The sequence below is a fragment of the Crocuta crocuta genome, unplaced genomic scaffold (genome assembly GCF_008692635.1).
Source record: "Crocuta crocuta isolate KB4526 unplaced genomic scaffold, BGI_CrCroc_1.0 scaffold229, whole genome shotgun sequence".
NCBI lineage: Eukaryota > Metazoa > Chordata > Mammalia > Carnivora > Hyaenidae > Crocuta > Crocuta crocuta.
The window spans coordinates 4,565,971-4,583,432 of record NW_027536464.1 but is presented as its reverse complement, the minus strand read 5'-3'; the positions used below and the strand labels follow the sequence as shown (position 1 = coordinate 4,583,432).

Here is a 17,462-nt window from a genome sequence, read left to right as displayed (position 1 = left end):
GGCGGCCGGGCGCCGCGCGCGCCCGCCCCCCGGGGAGCCTCCCCCACCGTTCCTTTGATCTCCGATTTTGCATCTTCGTCGCCCCAGCCCCAGGGGAAGGGGCCTGAAGCCTCCTCAGTCTTCGTTCAACACTGGGTTTGCCACCACCCGAGCTGTGACGGCGGCCTGCCCCCGCTTCCTTGTACCTCCATCTTCTAGGCCCCAGACCCTGAAGGGGGCTCCCGGACCTGCCCTGTCCCTGCCTTTTTCTGCCCTCCACCTGTCTTTCGGCCTGGCTCCTGGAAGCGCCCTCCTTCATGACCCCTCTTTTTCGAATTCCAAATCTTTTCTCATTTTTTTTTTTCTCTCCCCTCCAGCTGCCCCGTCCTAGAGTGATGGGGCCTCACACCCAACCTGCTCCTCCACTGCCAAGGTCTCACCCGACCTGGTGAGGGCCGCTGCCCCTGTGACACATCTAGGTGGCTTCTGGCCCCCTTCCTCTGCCTCCCCCCCCCTCACGCGCAGGATGCCTGGTGTGTTTCTATCCCCCTCCCCTCTATTAAAGCTCCGAGCCTCCTACTGCCTCCTCTCTGTTCTTTGCTGCACCAGAACCTTTTTTCAGCGGGAAAGGAAATGCTGGGGTCAGGCGGGAGCAGAAAAGCATTAGGGGGAAGAGTTGGAGAGAATGAGGACAAAGCAGGCTTGGGTGCCACGCAGGGGAGGGATGAGCCCCGGGGTGGGGGTGGGCCCAGCCTAAGAGGGAGGCGGTGCGGCAGCAGCCCCGCTCTGCCCAGCCCTGGACGTCAACCTGCGTCCCCTCCCTTCCACCTTCGCCCCACCCCATCCCACCCTGTCTCTCTTTTTTAAAAAATTTTTTAAATGTTTATTTATATTTGAGGGGGGCATGAGTGGGGGAGGGGCAGAGAGAGAGCGAGACGCAGAATCCGAAGCAGGCCCCAGGCTCTGAGCTGTCAGCACAGAGCCGCACACGGGCTCCAACTAACCAACAGGGAGATCATGACCTGAGCGGAAGTCCAACGCTTAACCGACTGAGCCACCACCCAGGCACCCCCCCCCACCGGTCTTTTTAAAAAAATGTTTATGGGGCGCCTGGGTGGCTCAGTCTGTTGAGCGTCTGACTTTGGCTCAGGTCATGATCTCACGGTTCGTGGGTTCGAGCCCCCCGTCGGGCTCTGTGCCGACAGCTCAGAGCCTGGAGCCGGTTTCAGATTCTGTGTCTCCCTCTCTCTCTGCCCCTTCCCTGTTCACGCTGTCTCTCTCTCTCTCAGAAACAAATAAAAAGCATTAATAAAATTTTTTTAATGTTTATTTATTTGAGAGAGAGAGAGAGCAAGGGAGGGGCAGAGAGACAGGGAGATAGAGGATTAGAAACAGGCTCCAAGCAGACAGCAGAGAGCTGGATGCCGGGCAGAAACTCGAAAACGGGGAGATGATGCCCTGAGCCAAGCCAGACGCGTAACGGACTGAGCCCCCCACCCAGGCGCCCCGCACCCTGTCTTATATTCCCACCATCTCAACTTTTCCTCNACACTATATTTTCTCTGGATCTGCCACCTTATTTTCAGAAATAGGGACACCTTTTCCGGCCGTGATCTGCGCCCGCCCCTCCCAGCGGAGGCTTGCTGCGGCACCCTCCTTCTCGCGAGTGGCGCGCGCCCTCTGCTGGACGGAAGAGGGTAAGCCAGGGCCAGGTTTTGCAGCTAAGCCCGAGCTTAGCTCGGTGGAACCTCAGGTGTTTCGCCCTAACAGAAGACTGGAGGACTCCGTGGCTTCCAGGCTTCCTTTGTGCTTCGAAGGACAAAGGGGAAACCCCAGCCCTACATCCGTAGGAAGTTCTGGAAGTGGATCAAATGGGTCATTCTGGACGAGACCTTTTCCTCACCACCTGGAGGCCCTTCTGAATACTGCACCCAGGGGAACCATGGCCCTTATAATATTTCCGCGCCTTTTACAAACACTATTGTCAGGAAAACTGCCTTGCACGCGTTCTCTTAGATAAAAATCAACACCTGGGTGGGTGCATGAAGAGATGCTGCGGCTTGGGCTGCCACTTGCTCCCACTTCTGCCTAGTGTTGGTGCTTCTATTCCAAGCTTCCTGCGGGCAGCTGGAAGACCACCTTGGGTTCCCGCCAGGAGGCCTAGGAGATTTCCCTGTGGCCTGTGGGCAGGAAGAGGGAAATGCAGGTGGAAGGCAGGATGGTTAAGTGCAGGGAGGGCTGGAATGCTTTTCCCCAAAGAGTGCTGATGAAATCATCAAGGGCCACCTAGGGAAAGAGTCTTTATTCCTTTTCAGTTTATTGTCACAATTTTTTTTCCTGGTTTTCCAAATAACACATACTCAGCACAGAAAATCTGAGAAATACACACATAAGCCCTTCATTGTAAACATGTACTGGATGAAGAGTGTAATGAAACATGGAAGAAAAAATCACCTATGGTCCCATTGCAGAGGCTACTATTTATAACTTTGACATAATCTTTTCGCTATGGCTTTTTTTTTTAACGTTTTATTTATTTCTAGGAGAGAGAGAGAGAGACAGCGCAAGCAGGGGAGGAGCAGAGAGAGAGGGGGTCACAGACTGAAACAGGCTCCAGGCTCTGAGCTGGCAGTCAGCACAGAGCCCGACGCGGGGCTCGAACCCACCAACCGCGAGATCATGACCTAAGCGAAAGTCGGACACTCAACCGACTAAGCCACTCAGGCGCCCCTCACTATGGCTTTTAGAATTTAATGGTATGCTACTGTGGTTGCCTACTATTCTGGCATAAACATGTTCCATTATCATTATGCTGTATAAACCTCATGGATGGAAGGGCAGCCTCTTGTATTGCATGGAGCAGATGAACCAGGGGGTGAGTCCCACATCGTGAGGGCCTCAGTGACTTGGAGGGACACACAAAGGGTCTCTTTGCAGGGGGCAGGAAGCTGGTAGGGAGACAGAATTCATCTGAGAGCCAGAAGCAGGATCCAGAAAGATCTGGGCTGATAAGAATTGTGGGCTAAATGTAACACGACAGAGGGGCGCCTGGGTGGCTCAGTTGGCTGAGCGTCCGACTTTAGCTCAGGTCATGATCTCATGGTTTGTGGGTTTAAGCCCCATGTCGGGCTCTGTGCTGACAGCTCAGAGCCTGGAGCCTGCTTCAGATTCTGTGCCTCTCTTTCTCTCTCTGCCCCTCCCATGCTCATGCTCTGTCTCTCTTACTCTCAAAAATAAAAACATTAAAAAAAATTTTTTTTAAATGTAACATGGTGAAATTTTTTGGCAAGGAGTGTGAGGTCTTGCTCTTAGATCTTTAAATGAAAGGACAGGAGGCCAGAGTATGAGGCGTGGCAAGGGAGTGGCTCAGCAGAGCCTGTGTATAAATCAGTGGCTTCTTAGTCAACACAACATTAAATGGAAGCCTGAAGGATAAAATGCAGTAAAACCATTGGGATTTGAGGATGCATTGATGGAGTTATGGCACCTAGGATGAAGGAAATGACCCACTTGCTCTAATGACTGTGCCCCTAGGATACTGTACACAGTGTTAGGGAGCACTTCTGAGAAACATCAAATGGAGAGTATACAGAATAGTGGGCTCAGGAAGCAGAAAGAAAGAATGTTGGAGAACCAGCAGCAATGAGAGACGTAGTCTGGAAGAGAATCTGGATGCCCTGTGGAAGAGAATCTGGATGCACGCAACAGTACTATGACAAATGGTAGGAAGCTACGGAAAGACAGAGCCCATCAATTTGATCTAATGAAGCACCTGTCAGTACTCAGCTTCCCTTTCCTTGGGGGGGGGGGGAGGGGGAGGTGGACAAGGTAACTTCACCAATCTTGACACCCTTGAAGTCCTGTGAGTGACTTGGTAAAGGTAGGATTTTAGGTGCCATTTGGCAGCTGAAGGGAGGTGTTGTTAGCTCGGAGGATCTTCTTACCTACGCAATTACAACCTTAAAGCCCACCCCGCCCCTCTGTGTTTTCCTGCACACGGAGCCAGTTTGGGAAGCTAAGATACAGGAATGGGATCCAGAAAACCCGAGTTCCAGTCCCAGTTTGGCAATTAATTTGCTATGTGACCTTTCGACAATCACATCTCTTCTCTAGAATTCCATTCTCTCATTAAAATAAAGAAACTCAGCCATGGATTTGCAAATTCTACTCTGTGGAACCTCAAAGGTCATCTGGGTCCTCTCTTCCCCCCAACACCACCCCCCCAAAGTTGGAAAATGTCTGTCCAAGGTGATTTCTAAAATTGTGTCCAGCCCCAGTGACCCATAGATGGGTATCCTCTTCTCCAGGCCATCTTGGCTCTGGCAATACCCCTGCCTCCATGATGTTTCCAAGCCTGAGTTACTGTGGTCTTGGGCTGACTCCACTCCCACCAGCGCCCCAAAGAAGCCACACTCTTAACACACTTAGCTTCCTGATAATCCAGGTCTGTCTCTGTTGATATAACCCCTTCGTTCTTGGCCTTCCCAAGGTACTGATTCCACCATTGCTTCCCTCTCGCCCTCTCCCAATCAAGGGTCCAGCCCCCCTTGCATTCCCTAAAATCTTGAGCCTTTTCTCAATCTCCTCATTTATGTTACTTGTAAAAATATGGCCCACTCCCCACCCCACCCACTACACCCTAAATGCTTTTGCTATTGAGTTTATTGGTCCCCTCAAAGGTCAAGGAGGAAGACAGGGTAGGGATTGCTTCACTCCTAGAAGGATATATAAACCAAGGCCAGAGATGTTAAGAGACTTGGCCAAGGATTTAGGTTTGTTCTAGGACCTCTGTCTTCTGGTTTCTCTCTCCCAAGCCCTTTCTCAGTGCCGATTGGTTTCTCCATCATCCTGAGTGGCCCTCAATCACCTTGTTTGCAGGGTCGCTCCCACTGCCTGCCTTCCCTCCCACCGCCTGCCAGTATTACACAGACCTTTGTCTCCTCCAGTAATGTGTGTTCCATGCATATCACCAAGCTCCACTTGCAGATGGAATCAGAAGCCCGACTAGCAGGCGGCATGGGGATATCTGTGTTCACGCTGCTGGATACCTGCATAGTCACAGAGCAACAATGCCACCTAGGGCACTGAGCCTTACAGAGCACTTGCCAATATGTCGGCTCATGTGACCAAACATAGTCATCAAAATGGGCTTCTGTGTTGTACTTTTCTCAGAGCCTTCTTCTTTTCTGGCCTTCATCTTTTTTTCAATATGTCTTTAAAATGCACTTAACTTCACCTTGTTCCTCAACCTATTTCTCATTCATCTCAAGTAGGCTTGATGATAATAAAAATGAGCACTACCAGTCAGTGAACCTGACTCTGCCAGGCTCTCCCCTATGCTAATGCTTTTCATGTGGTATCCCTTTTGATCTGGCCACCACCTTGCCAGGTGGAGATGGCTACCTCTGTTTTCAGATGAGGAAGCTGAGGCTCGGAGAAGTCGGGTGGCTGTGATCCCAGAGCTCAAGTCCTCAGCATCTCTCTCCTGGAGAGCCTCTTCCTCATGCGGATGTGACCTGCTCCTTTGCCCCTTGCAGATATACTCTTGTCCACTTGTCATAGCAGAAGAATATTGGTTATGAAGGGCAAATTGATGGCTTGTCTTATGAGCGCCCTTAGTTAGGGCCTCCACCTGCTAAAGAACAAATCAGAGACTGTTTTGTTGCCCCATTGTCTTTTGCAAGACTTCACCTTCCTACTTGTGTTCTTACAAGTTTGGAGTAGATCACGGTACTATGGGTGGGGCTGGGAGTCCAACTGCACCTTGACTTTGGTGGCATTTCCTACCTCAGTTTTGTCAATGGTATTTCCCCCTGACTCTCCTCTGCCTTGGGATGGTGGGTTTGGTACATAGAGGCTAGTGACCCACCATCCCATTGATTGTGACTTTCTATTTCTGAGAATTCTCTCACTGGATCCTGTCTACTATCCCCTTCTTTCCTGTCTTTGTAGACAAAGGCAACATAGTGTAATAGTTAGGAGCAAGGGCTCTGGGACTGGACTTCCTGGTTTGGGGTGCTGGCTCTGTCCCTTGCTAGCTGTGTGACCTCAAGCATGTTACTTTACTACTTTGTGCCTCAATTACCCTATCTGCAAAATGAATATGATAATAACAATGTACCTTAGAGGGCTGAAAGATTAAATGATAATAGGGGCGCCTGGGTGGCTCAGTTGGTTAAGTGTCTGACTTCAGCTCAGGTCATGATCTCACGGTTCATGGGTTCGAGCCCCGTGTTGGGCTCTGTGCTGACAGCTATCTCAGAGCCTGGAGCCTGTTTCAGATTCTGTATCTCCCTCTCTCTCTGACCCTCCCCTGCTTATGCTGTCTCTCTCTCTCTCAGAAATCAATAAACCATTAAAGATTAAAAAAAAGATTAAATTATTCTATAAATACCTTGGTACATATATCAATGTTTTCTATTATTAGACAAATAAAAACCACTCCAAACAAAGCAAGCACCTGCTTCTTCCCCCTGTAGTCTAATCAGATGCCCTTATGTGTCCTGGGAGGAACTCAAGAGGCCACATCTATTTTTCTAAGCCAGTCCAGACCTTGACCTGGACCCATCTGCTGAATTTCACCAAGAACCAGATTAANTGAAGGAAAGGTTGCAAGGAACAAAGATACCAGAGACACCACCACAAACATGAACCCTACAAAAGATACAAAGACTCTAAACCCACATATTTCAATAATAACACTGAATGTAAATGGGCTGAATGCTCCAATCAAAAGACATAGGGTAGCAGAATGGATAAAAAAACAAAATACATCTATATGCTGTCTACATGAATTTCACCAAGAACCAGCCTCTTGACTGGTGATGGAACCACACCACAGGCACACAGGGCAGCCTGCTATACCCAGTGCATCCTCCATTTCTTCTCGGGGTAATACATAATCTAGAATTATAGGCTCTCAGCTAGTGTGATTTTGGAAATCTGTCTATACTATTTAGAGACTTTTAATGTAGGCAATAGTGGGGCACCTGGGTGGCTCAGTCGGTTAAGTGTACAACTTTGGCTCAAGTCATGATCTCATGGCTGGTGAGTTCAAGCCCCACCTCAAGCTCTGTGCTGACAGCTCAGAGCCTGAAGCCTGCTTAGGATTCTATGTCTCCCTCTCTCTTTGTCTTTTTCCCACTCCCACTCTGCTTCTCTTTCTTTCTCAAAATAAAGATTAAGAAATAAAATAATAACCATAAATAAAATGTGAACAGTAGTAATGCTTACTTCCCATGGTCATTGTGTGGTTAAATAAGAATAATATTAGCAATGGCATCTAACCTACTTCTCACATTTACTAGTATCCAAATAATATCTGAATATTATTTTTCTCAGTGTGGCAGACACAGCTACTCTCCCTTCCCTCACCACCAAGTTACATGCTCCTTATTTCATAAAGCAGAGTTGTCACTGGGAAGTGATTGCCCAGCCAGGGACTAACTTTCCAGCTTTCCTTGCATTTTGGTGGAAGCCATGAGACTTATTTTTGCCAACAGAATATGAATCGAAAAGATAGTATTTGTTGCTTGCAGGCCAAAGTGTTTAAAAGTGGGTGTCCCTTCTCCATAGCCTCCATGTCCCTCTTCTTCCCTTCCTGCCATCTGGATTCAGATGAAGACTAGTTCCTAAGAGAAGGCAGAGCTACCATACGGATGGATCATGGTTCCTAAAACACCACATGGAGAGGTCACCCATTCACATGCATGAGACTACCCCTCGAAGTTTGGAAGTTTTCTTGTTACAGCCACTAACATTATCATAGCGAATATTCAAGCTGCATTTAATCTTTACAACAGTCCTTTGAAATAGACATTATGATTTCCCCCACTTTATAGATAAGGAAACTGAGGCACAGAAGGGTTAAGTATGAAATCACAGTGAAAAAGGACAGAGCAGAATGTGAACCCAGTCTCATTTCAGAAGCACTAAGGATGTGAAAGAGCTTTATACGCGAAGTCCTCTTAGAAATAATAATAATAAGGGCTACTATTTATTGAACACTTATGTGCCCGGCACTATTTAAAGAGCTTTACATTCATTTAATCCTTACAACCCTCTGGAGTTGGTTCTAGTGTTATTCCCATTCTGTAGATGAGGAAAACTAAGGCACAAAACAGTGCTGCTAAATGGTAGAGATGTGATTCAAACCCTAGCAGCCCAGCTCGCTCCTTTCCCCACCCCTTACTATCATCTCTTATGGAGGAATGAGCAGATTCTAAGATTCTGAGAGGCCCAGCAAGTGGCAGGACTATATTCCCAAACCCAAGCCCGATCCCAGGACAGGTTCCAGTTCCAGCACTAACCATGGGTTCCAGACAAATAGAGTGATAAATAAACTTTAGAAGTCTTGTGCCCAACTGTGGCCTTTGCATTTGTCTCAAATGATATGATAGACCAGAAGGAACCCAAATGGACATGGCTTTAAATCCAACCTTTGCCAACTCCCTATGGAATTGAGAAGGCTACTTGCTCTCTCTGAGCCTCAGTGACCTCATCCGTAGAATGGAGATACTGATTATGCCCACCTTGTTGGTTTGCTGCAAGGGCAGAGAATATGCCTAAAAAATCTAGCACAGAGAGCTGCTTCATAAGTGTCATCGCCCCAGCATCAACCGGCTCAGAACAGAGACCTGCCCTGTGAGCTCAATGTCCCACCAGTCTAATCCTCCACCTGTACCCCCAAGTCTTCTTCCATGAGTCAGAGGAGTTCCTTCTTTAATTTCTGTCGAGGTTAGAGGAGGGAGGAGGAAGTAGTTAAAAGGAGGCTGGAAGGCCAGACCTTGAGCATGAGCATCAGGTTCGTTTTTCTGAAAGAGGAGGACAAGTTGCTTAGCAACACAGCAGGAAGTTGTCAGGGAGGCTTCAGGCAGTGCTGTCCTTTTTTTTTTTTTTTCTTTAATTTTGCAGTATGGAGAGATCTGAGGCAACACTAGTTTGGGAGATGAATGGGACATGTGGGAAATGGTCTAAGGTCAGATGGCAACCTCTGGGCCTCATCCTACTTTCCTATGATCACCTTTCCAATACCCCTACCCTTTTCCCTTGGTTTTCTACTTTTGGCACACAGAGGCAGAGAGACAAGTTTTGGGCCCATCTTGCACACATCTGTGCACCATATTTGCGATCATATATCTAAAACTCAGGACCACCTTATATGTGTACTGCACTTTAGAGTTTACAAAGCACATCCATAGACATGGTTTCACCTGATACTTACAACAGTTTCTTTAATTCCTATATGACAGACAGGGGAGAAAAGTCTCAAAGTCCTACAGTGAGGAAATAGCAGGGCCAAGATTTGCTGCAAATCTCAGCATATTTCCACTTCATGTTGAAGCATGGATATCCATACAAGCATCTACACACATGTGTGTGCACACACAATTCCATATCCACACAGTTTGAAGGTTCTTCATGCCTAGTGTCCCAAGATGCCCCCAAAATGTACCCATCCCCATCCGTGGTCACAAAGAAGGTGCAATATGGAGGAAGGGTTCAGCTGTTCTTCCCTGCTGACCCCATCCGGCCTGGGGCCAGGGAATCCCTGGAGTGTGGAGTCCCAAGAGGGACCTGGCCTGCTGGCCCAAAGATCTCAACTCAGGAATGTTGCTGGGCTGAGCTTGGCTGGCACAAGTGTCTACATACCAGCAGCTGAAGCAAGTCCTCTGGCTGGCATTCCAGAGAGATGCACATGGGTCCCACTGGACCCTTGCCTGCTGCAAGGAGTAAACACATGTCACCCAGGTTATAGATAGCTCATGGGAGCTCCAGGTCTCCAGAGCTCCCCACTGCCTCAGGGACCAGCAGAGCTCATCAGAGCAGCCCCAGGCTCCTTTCCGGATTCTGTCTTGATCCCTTATTCCCTCTGTCAATATTTATTAATAGTGCTGACTACCTTAGCAATGGTTGTTACCTCAACAACAGTAATATTGTTATTCCTGTTACAGCCATTTGACAGACACAGCACATCTGAAGTCCTTGTTTCCATCTTATGGTTGAGAAAACTGAAGTTCAGTGAAGGTGAATGACTGACTTAGATCACTAGCTAGTTAATGGTAGAATAGGGACTCAAACCTCTGACTTCTGGTAGTTTGCTCTGTACATCACCTCACACTGCCTTCAAATATCTGGGCAAAGTGGGGGAGGAGGAGTCACAAGGGAACATTCAGCCACTCCATTCTTTATCCCCAAATTGCACATGCCCAGTACCCTGTAGGCCAACATGCCTCAGGACAGGCAATTTGAATAATTATTTTGATAAAAGTTTTATCAAATTCCAAAAAATTATTTGAGATGGTTTACTATATTGCAATATACACAAAACAGAATATCAGTTTCAAAAGACAAATAAATAAAAGCAGTTGGTGAAATATGAGAGACTTATGTCCCATAAGTCAAGGACAAGGCTAATATATCTGTTTCATCTCTTCTAACCTTGGTGATCACTGCCATCAAGGAACATTCTATTAAAGGTCTTAGTCAATGCAATAAGATAAGAAAAGATACATGCTATACAAGTATTGGAAAGGAAGATATTAAAATGTCCTTGTTTGAGCACTGGGTGTTATATGGAAACTAACTTGACAACAAACTATTTTAAAAAATAAATAAATAAAATGTCCTTGTTTGCAGACAGTACAGCTTTCTACCTAGAAAATCTAACAGACCCAACTGAAACACAATTAGAACTAATGAAACTAGCGTATCTAGTCACATACAAGAGTTAACATACAAAAACTTATGGGTATCCTATAACTCTATAAAGATAAGGAAAAGAATTAGGAATAATATATTTATAACAGCAATAAAAACATGCTCCTAGATAAACCTAATGAAAACCATGGAAACCTCTAAATGAAGAAAATGACAAATCTTCACTAAGGAACAAAAAGAAGACCTGAATAAATGGAACACTTAGCATGTTGCTGGGTAGAATGACTCAATATTACAAAATGTCGAATCTGTCCAAATTGGCCTATAATACTAATATAGGCTTGGTTCTAAAGCTCTTCCGGGCTATGCTTAAGAATAGCTTAGACAATTTTAGCCGAAGAACAATAAGCTTACTGCAAAGCTACAGTTATTGAAGGTGTGATGTGACACAGAAATAGTTAAATAAACCAATGGAACTGAGTGGAGCTTAGAAACAGACCCATGTATATGTGGGAATTTCATAAAAGATAAAGATCACATTCACTGTAGGAAAGGAAGACTGTTGAAAGGTTGGCACAACTTGTTAATTGTTTGGGAAAATATAGTTGTATCTCTACTTCTCATTACACACACAAATAAATTCCAAAATAGATTAAAGAATGAAAGTATAGCTGTATACTTATTGGCAACCAAAGACAAACATAGAAACAGTCACTATTTCACATTTATTGAGACCCTACTAAGTGCCAGGCACTGTGCTAGTTCTCATTTTTTAAAGCAAGAATATGGGGGCACCTGGGTGGCTCAGTTGGTTAAGCAATGAACTCTCTCTCTCTCTTTTTTTTTTTATGTTTATTCATTTTTGAGACACAGAGTGTGAGCAGGGGAGGGGCAGAGAGAGAGGGAAACAGAACCAGAAGCAGGCTCCAGGCTCTGAGCTGTCAGCACAGAGCCCAAAAGGGGCCTCGAACCCGTGAACCATGGGATCATGACCTGAGCTGCAGTTGGATGCTAAACTAACTGAGCTACTCAGGCGCCCCAAGCAACCAACTTCTGATGTCAGCTCAGGTCATGATCTCAGGGTTGTGAGTTCAATCCCTGTGTTGGAATCTGCACTGGGTGTGAAGCCCACTTAAAAAATAAGATAAATTTGGGGCGCCTGGGTGGCTTAGTCGGTTAAGANGCTGTCTCTCTCTCTCTCCTAAAAATAAATAAAACACTAAAAAAAATGTTAAAAAAAAAAAAGAAAAAATAAGATAAATTTTCGGGGTGCCTGGGTGGCTCAGTCAGTTAAGCCTCGTACTTCGGCTCAGATCACGATCTCACGGTTCATGGGTTTGAGCCCCACATCGGGCTCTGTGCTGACTGCCATCTCAGAACCTGGAGCCTGTTTCAGATTCTGTATCTCCCTCTGTCTCTGATCCTCTCCTGCTCACGCTGTCTCTCTCTCTCTCTCAAAAATAAATAAAACATTAAAAAATTTTTTAAATAAGTTTTAAAAGAAAGGATATCATTAAGTTGATGTGAAGAGAAAAATTTCCCCTATGTTTATTATTTGAATAAGGGATCATGAGCCTTCTATGGCAGTTATGCCAAAGATAGAGAAGTATTCTTCAAGTGGTCTTTTTAAAAATATTTATTTATTTTTGAGAGAGAAAGGGAGAGAGAGAGAGCAGGCGAGGGGCAGAGAGAGGAGACAATCTGAAGCAGGCTCTGCACTGTCAGTGCAAAGCCTGATGTGGGGCTCAAGTAAGATCATGACCTGAGCCGAAATCAAGAGTCAGATGCTCAGCTGAGTGAGTCACTCAGGAATCCCTCAATGGTCTTCAATGGATCCTTGCAAGAATGTGTATGTCCATGCTCTCTGTGTGTTCACATACAAAAGATGTTCTGCATGTGTACACACATATGTTTGCTGTGTTAGATAGGTATCTAACTTACTTGTTCAGCAAAGGACATTCTTAAATTCTTGGGATTTGGAAAGAGCTTGAGAAAAGGGGAGTGAAGAGACTTTGGAGGTGTGTGAGGGAGGAGGGGGACTGGGCCAGCCAGACACTCACTACTCAGTCTCGATTTTCCTTTCTTCTTTCCTCCCTTCCTCCCTTCCTTGCAACCTCCCCACCCTCCTTCCTTCCTTCCTTTCTTCCTTGCTTCCTTCCTTCCTTCCTCCCCTTCTTCCTTCTCTCTCTGTCTCTCTTTTTCTTTTTTGATGATTCTCCTTCTTTTTAAGGTAATAATAATGTTCATTGTAACAAACTAGGAAAATCAGGAAAAAACTAAGAAGAAAGTAAAACTGATCATTTAAAATTCCACTACTTAGGGAAAGCAATCATTAATATTTTAGTAAACATCTTAAAAAATTTTTTTAATGTTTATTTACCATTGAGAGACAGAGAGAGATAGAGCATGATCATGGGAGAACCAGAGAGGAGGGAGACACAGAATCCAAAGCAGGCTCCAGGCTCTGAGCTGTCAGCACAGAGCCCGACAGGGGGCTCGAACCCACGAACCGTGAGATCATGACCTGAGCCAAAGTCAGACGCTCAACAGACTGAGCCACCCAGGAGCCCCTATTTTAGTAAACATCTTAAAAGTCTCTATTGCTGTGCACAAGCATGAGCGTGTACACACACACACACACACACACACACACATCATTCAGTATATACCTATTGACTGCCTACTGTGTGCCCAAGCACTACACTAAGTGCAGGGAATCTAGCAGTGAACAAGACAGACCTTTTATTGAGAAGATACAAGATAAATAAGCAACAAAAATTTATCAGGGTGACAAACACTGTGAAGAAAATAAATCAAGGTTATGTCAAGTAAGGTGACTGTGGGGCAAGCTGAGATGCATTCATCAGGAAGAGGTGGCTATTAAGCCAAGATCTGAATGACATTAAGAGGACAGCTATTTAAAGATCATTCTTTCTCTCCCACACAAATAGGACTGGGCCACATTATATTGTTTTTAACCAGATATTTTCATTTTATCATGGTCATTTTTCATGTTAATGAATATAGAGTCATGTATCATTTTTAATGGTCCATAATATACCAATGAATATTGATTTATCACAATATACTTAATCTCCTACTCTTATATCCAATTTTTTATTATTATAAACAATATTAGGATAAGCATCCTTGTGTCAGGTCCTTTCTCACTTATTTCCTTAGGGAAAATTTCTGGAAATGTGAAGCTGGGTCAAAGAGCATGCTGCCTCTTACATTTTTTTTTTTAAAAGTAGGCTTCATGCCCAGCACAGACTTAAGCTGAAACCAAGAATTGACCCTTAACCAACTGAGCCACTCAGTCACCTCTGCCTTTCACGTTCTGATCCCTAGCCACATAGCTCTCCAAAGAGACTGAACTAATATACATATACATAGAAAACAGTACAAGAATGTGCGTAACTCCTCATGTTTTTATCATGATTGCCATTTTCCATTTTAAGAATCTCTGTCAGTATAAGACATGCAATCTCCCATTACTGTTTTAACTTGAATTTCCTGGTCAATGGTGAAGTCTCTTTTAATGTGTTTATTGATTATTTATGTATTTTTTGTGTGTAAATGACCTCTTCACAGCTTTAACTAATTTTCTACTGAAAAAATATTTTGCTGCAAATATGTTCTCTCAGCTTCTCACTTGTTTTTCAGTCTTATTTGTGGTTGTTCTTTTAACGTCTCTATTTCTCTAACATTCAAAATCTAAAGTGGATGAATTAATCTTTTCCTTCAATGTCTATGCCTAAAAAGATGTTCTCTACCCAACTCATGATGCGACAGTAACAATACTAATAAATAATCTTTATTTTCTCTAAGTATTTTAATTTAATATTTGACTATCACCATATCATATATTAACTACCACTTTCTAATTATGCAAACAATATACTAGTACATTTTTATTGTAAAAACTAAACTCCATAGATAAGGTGAATGTCCTCTGGACAAAATCAATCCCATTTCTTCCAAGAAGTCATTTATTAAGAGTGATGTATATTTTTCTCAAGCTTCTATTATACACATAAACATACACACACAAATTAAGGTTTAGTTTTGTTTTGCTTTTGCATAATTATATTATACTGTACACATTGGTATGCAATTTTTTAGTATATGTGCTGCCGAAGCGAGCACTGGTATGCAATTTTTAATGATACTACATGGTTTCTAGATCTTTCATCAGTACATACAGCCCAGTCTATTCTTTTTAATGGAATACTGTAGTATTCAGTAATTTGGCTGTATCAAAATTTGTTTAACCCTTAACTCACTGGTGAATATTTAGGTTGTTCCTAATTTATCTCTCTTCAAACAATAACACAATAAAAATATCTTTTTTTTAATGTTTTATTTATTTCTAGGAGAGAGAGAGAGAGAGAGAGAGAGAGAGAGAGAGACAGCGTGAGCAGGGGAGGGTCAGAGAGAGAGGGAGTCACAGACTGAAACAGGCTCCAGGCTCTGAGCTGGCAGTCAGCACAGAGCCCAACGCGGGGCTCGAACCCACGAACCGCGAGATCATGACCTAAGCAAAAGCCGGACGCTTAACCGACTAAGCCACCCAGGCGCCCCTAAAAATATCTTTGTCATGTCTCTTTATGCACATACTCATGTATATCTCTAGGGTCAATACTAGAAATCAGAATTCTTAAATAAAAGGTAAATGCATTTAAATTTTTAGTAGGTACTTTTATGTTGTCTCTTCTTCTAAGGATTTTATAGCTTTTTTTTTTCTTTACATGAAAAAATCAATTTGGAATTTATTTGGGGGTAAAGAGTAAGGAAGGCCTGACCTTTTTTCTTCATATAAATGACTACCCAGTTTTACAAAACCATATGCTGACTAATACATCTTTTCCCAATGGATTTAAAATGATGTCTGTATCATATATTAAATTCCCATGTATGCCAGGGTTTAGTTTTGGATTATCTATTTTGTTCTGTTGGTCTATTCCTATGTCAGTGCCATATATTTTAACTACCTTAGCTCTATGATGCATTTAAATATCTGTCAGAGCAAGCCTTCCATCATTACTCTTCTTTCTTATGCTTTCCTGATATTCTGCATTTTTCTGGGATTATTGTAATTTTTTTAAGGAGTAAAATGTAGAAAGATAATAATGGAATACCTCTCTCTCTATTTATGTTGTTTATCATCAACCCTCCTTCCTTTTAGGTAGTCATATATAAAAATGCACTCAGAGAAACTAATTATGATTTATGGACTTGAAGGTAAATATAAATCACAGGAAGACTATGAGCAAGAGGTGTAAAGAAATGGAAGTGAGGTAATCTTAAGAGAGGGGAGTAACTGCTGTGGGCAATAAATCCAAGTAGAAGGAGACCTTAGGAGCAGCTACTACTAAAGAAATAGTGGGGGAAACTGAGGAAGGAAAAACCTATGAAAGCCTAAGCTAGATTGGGGGAATATTAATGCAAAAACCAAGAGGTTAAACCTGAAGACACAGGGAAGAAAAAACAAAAAATAAGGGTGGAGGTTGCTGGAGTGAAAAGTTAGCTATCCAGCCAGCAAGTGCAAAAGAAAAATTGCCTCTAAATCTCATCAACGTATTAAACTAAGGTCAACTAATGTATTGAATCCTGAGACTATCCCTGCAGTTTATCTATCTTGCGCTGAATCTTTTATCACTGAACTAGAACAATTTTTCTACCCCTCATTTACACACCTAGCCTGTGTGGGTATAGGTCACCTTCTTGTAGGGTACTTAGCAAGGTTCTGAGAAGGAAAGTAATGGTCTTAATAAAGGTCCTTAAACTGTTAACACCTGCTGTCTTGAGGCCACTTACAGCAAAATGTTGTAGATCATTTATAAAGGGGTCAGGAGTACCACTTAAAGTGGGACATGTGAAGATGGTCAGCCCTCCATACCTGGCTGTCAGCTGTCTTTCGTCATGGTGGTGTGGCTGGAAGGGCTGCTGTGGCAGCCTCTGTTGTAGAAATCTTCCAGAGATGCCCTTCTGGGTGCCTGAGGCAGAGTCTCTGTGGGTAGAGGCCACAGGATGTCCCCTTGGATATTGCCAGATGCTCTGGTTGCTGGGCACTCTGTCTGGCAGGCAAGGCAGTTACCATGACAACCAACACCCCCGCCCCCACGTCTGCAGATTTTTTTTTTATTTTTTTTTTTGCATTTCTCTTTTCCCATTAAGCACCAAGGTATTCCAGGGACAGGCAAGCATAGCTCTCAGGGACAGAATGTCCTCTGCTCCAGAAAGAGGGGCAGGGAGGTGGGCAGTGGAGATGTGTACATGTTATGACTGAAGGAGACTTCATCAGTGTAAATGCCTATGTACCTGCTTTCTGGGTTAAAATGTATGCCTTTGGTTGTATATCAAAGCAACAAATGGCCAGATCACTGTGTATCCACACATTTGCTTTCCTGCTCCCCTCCCCTCTCTGCTGCTCCTGTGCTGGGAGAGTCACCCCAGTCCTCTGCCAGGGGAAGTGCTGAGTCATGGCCCCATCTGGGTTTCTGTCTCCTATCCTCCATCTCCATTCTTTCCTCAGTCCACCCCTCACCCGGGCTGGGCTTTCTCTAGAATTCTGAGCCCTCTTCACCACTTCTCTCCTCAGCCTGGACTCACTGTCCTGAGGTTCATTTCTGAGCAGTAAAAATAAGGCACTTTACACTGTTTCTGCACTTTCTCCCTTCTCACCTTGCCTTCTCAGAAGACTGAACCTTTCTCCATGTGACCACCTCTCCCAGAGAAAACAGGAGTCTGACCAGGTTTGACCCAGGAGGCTAATTCTTCCATGTATTCATGCTGATCCTCCTCCAGTCACTTACCCCCTA

General features: G+C 44.3%; 1 protein-coding gene across 1 annotated transcript in view; it reads left to right on the top strand.

The window, feature by feature from the left end:
- The window catches only part of FEV (FEV transcription factor, ETS family member), a 5,253-nt gene extending 3,110 nt beyond the window's left edge, over positions 1-2,143 (top strand). Inside the window, exons 4-5 of the mRNA XM_077748570.1 lie at positions 1,830-1,962; positions 2,072-2,143. Of these exons, the coding sequence (XP_077604696.1) occupies positions 1,830-1,962; positions 2,072-2,143 (205 nt within the window). The remainder of the gene's footprint in view (positions 1-1,829; positions 1,963-2,071) is intronic.
- Positions 2,144-17,462: the final 15,319 nt, after the last annotated feature.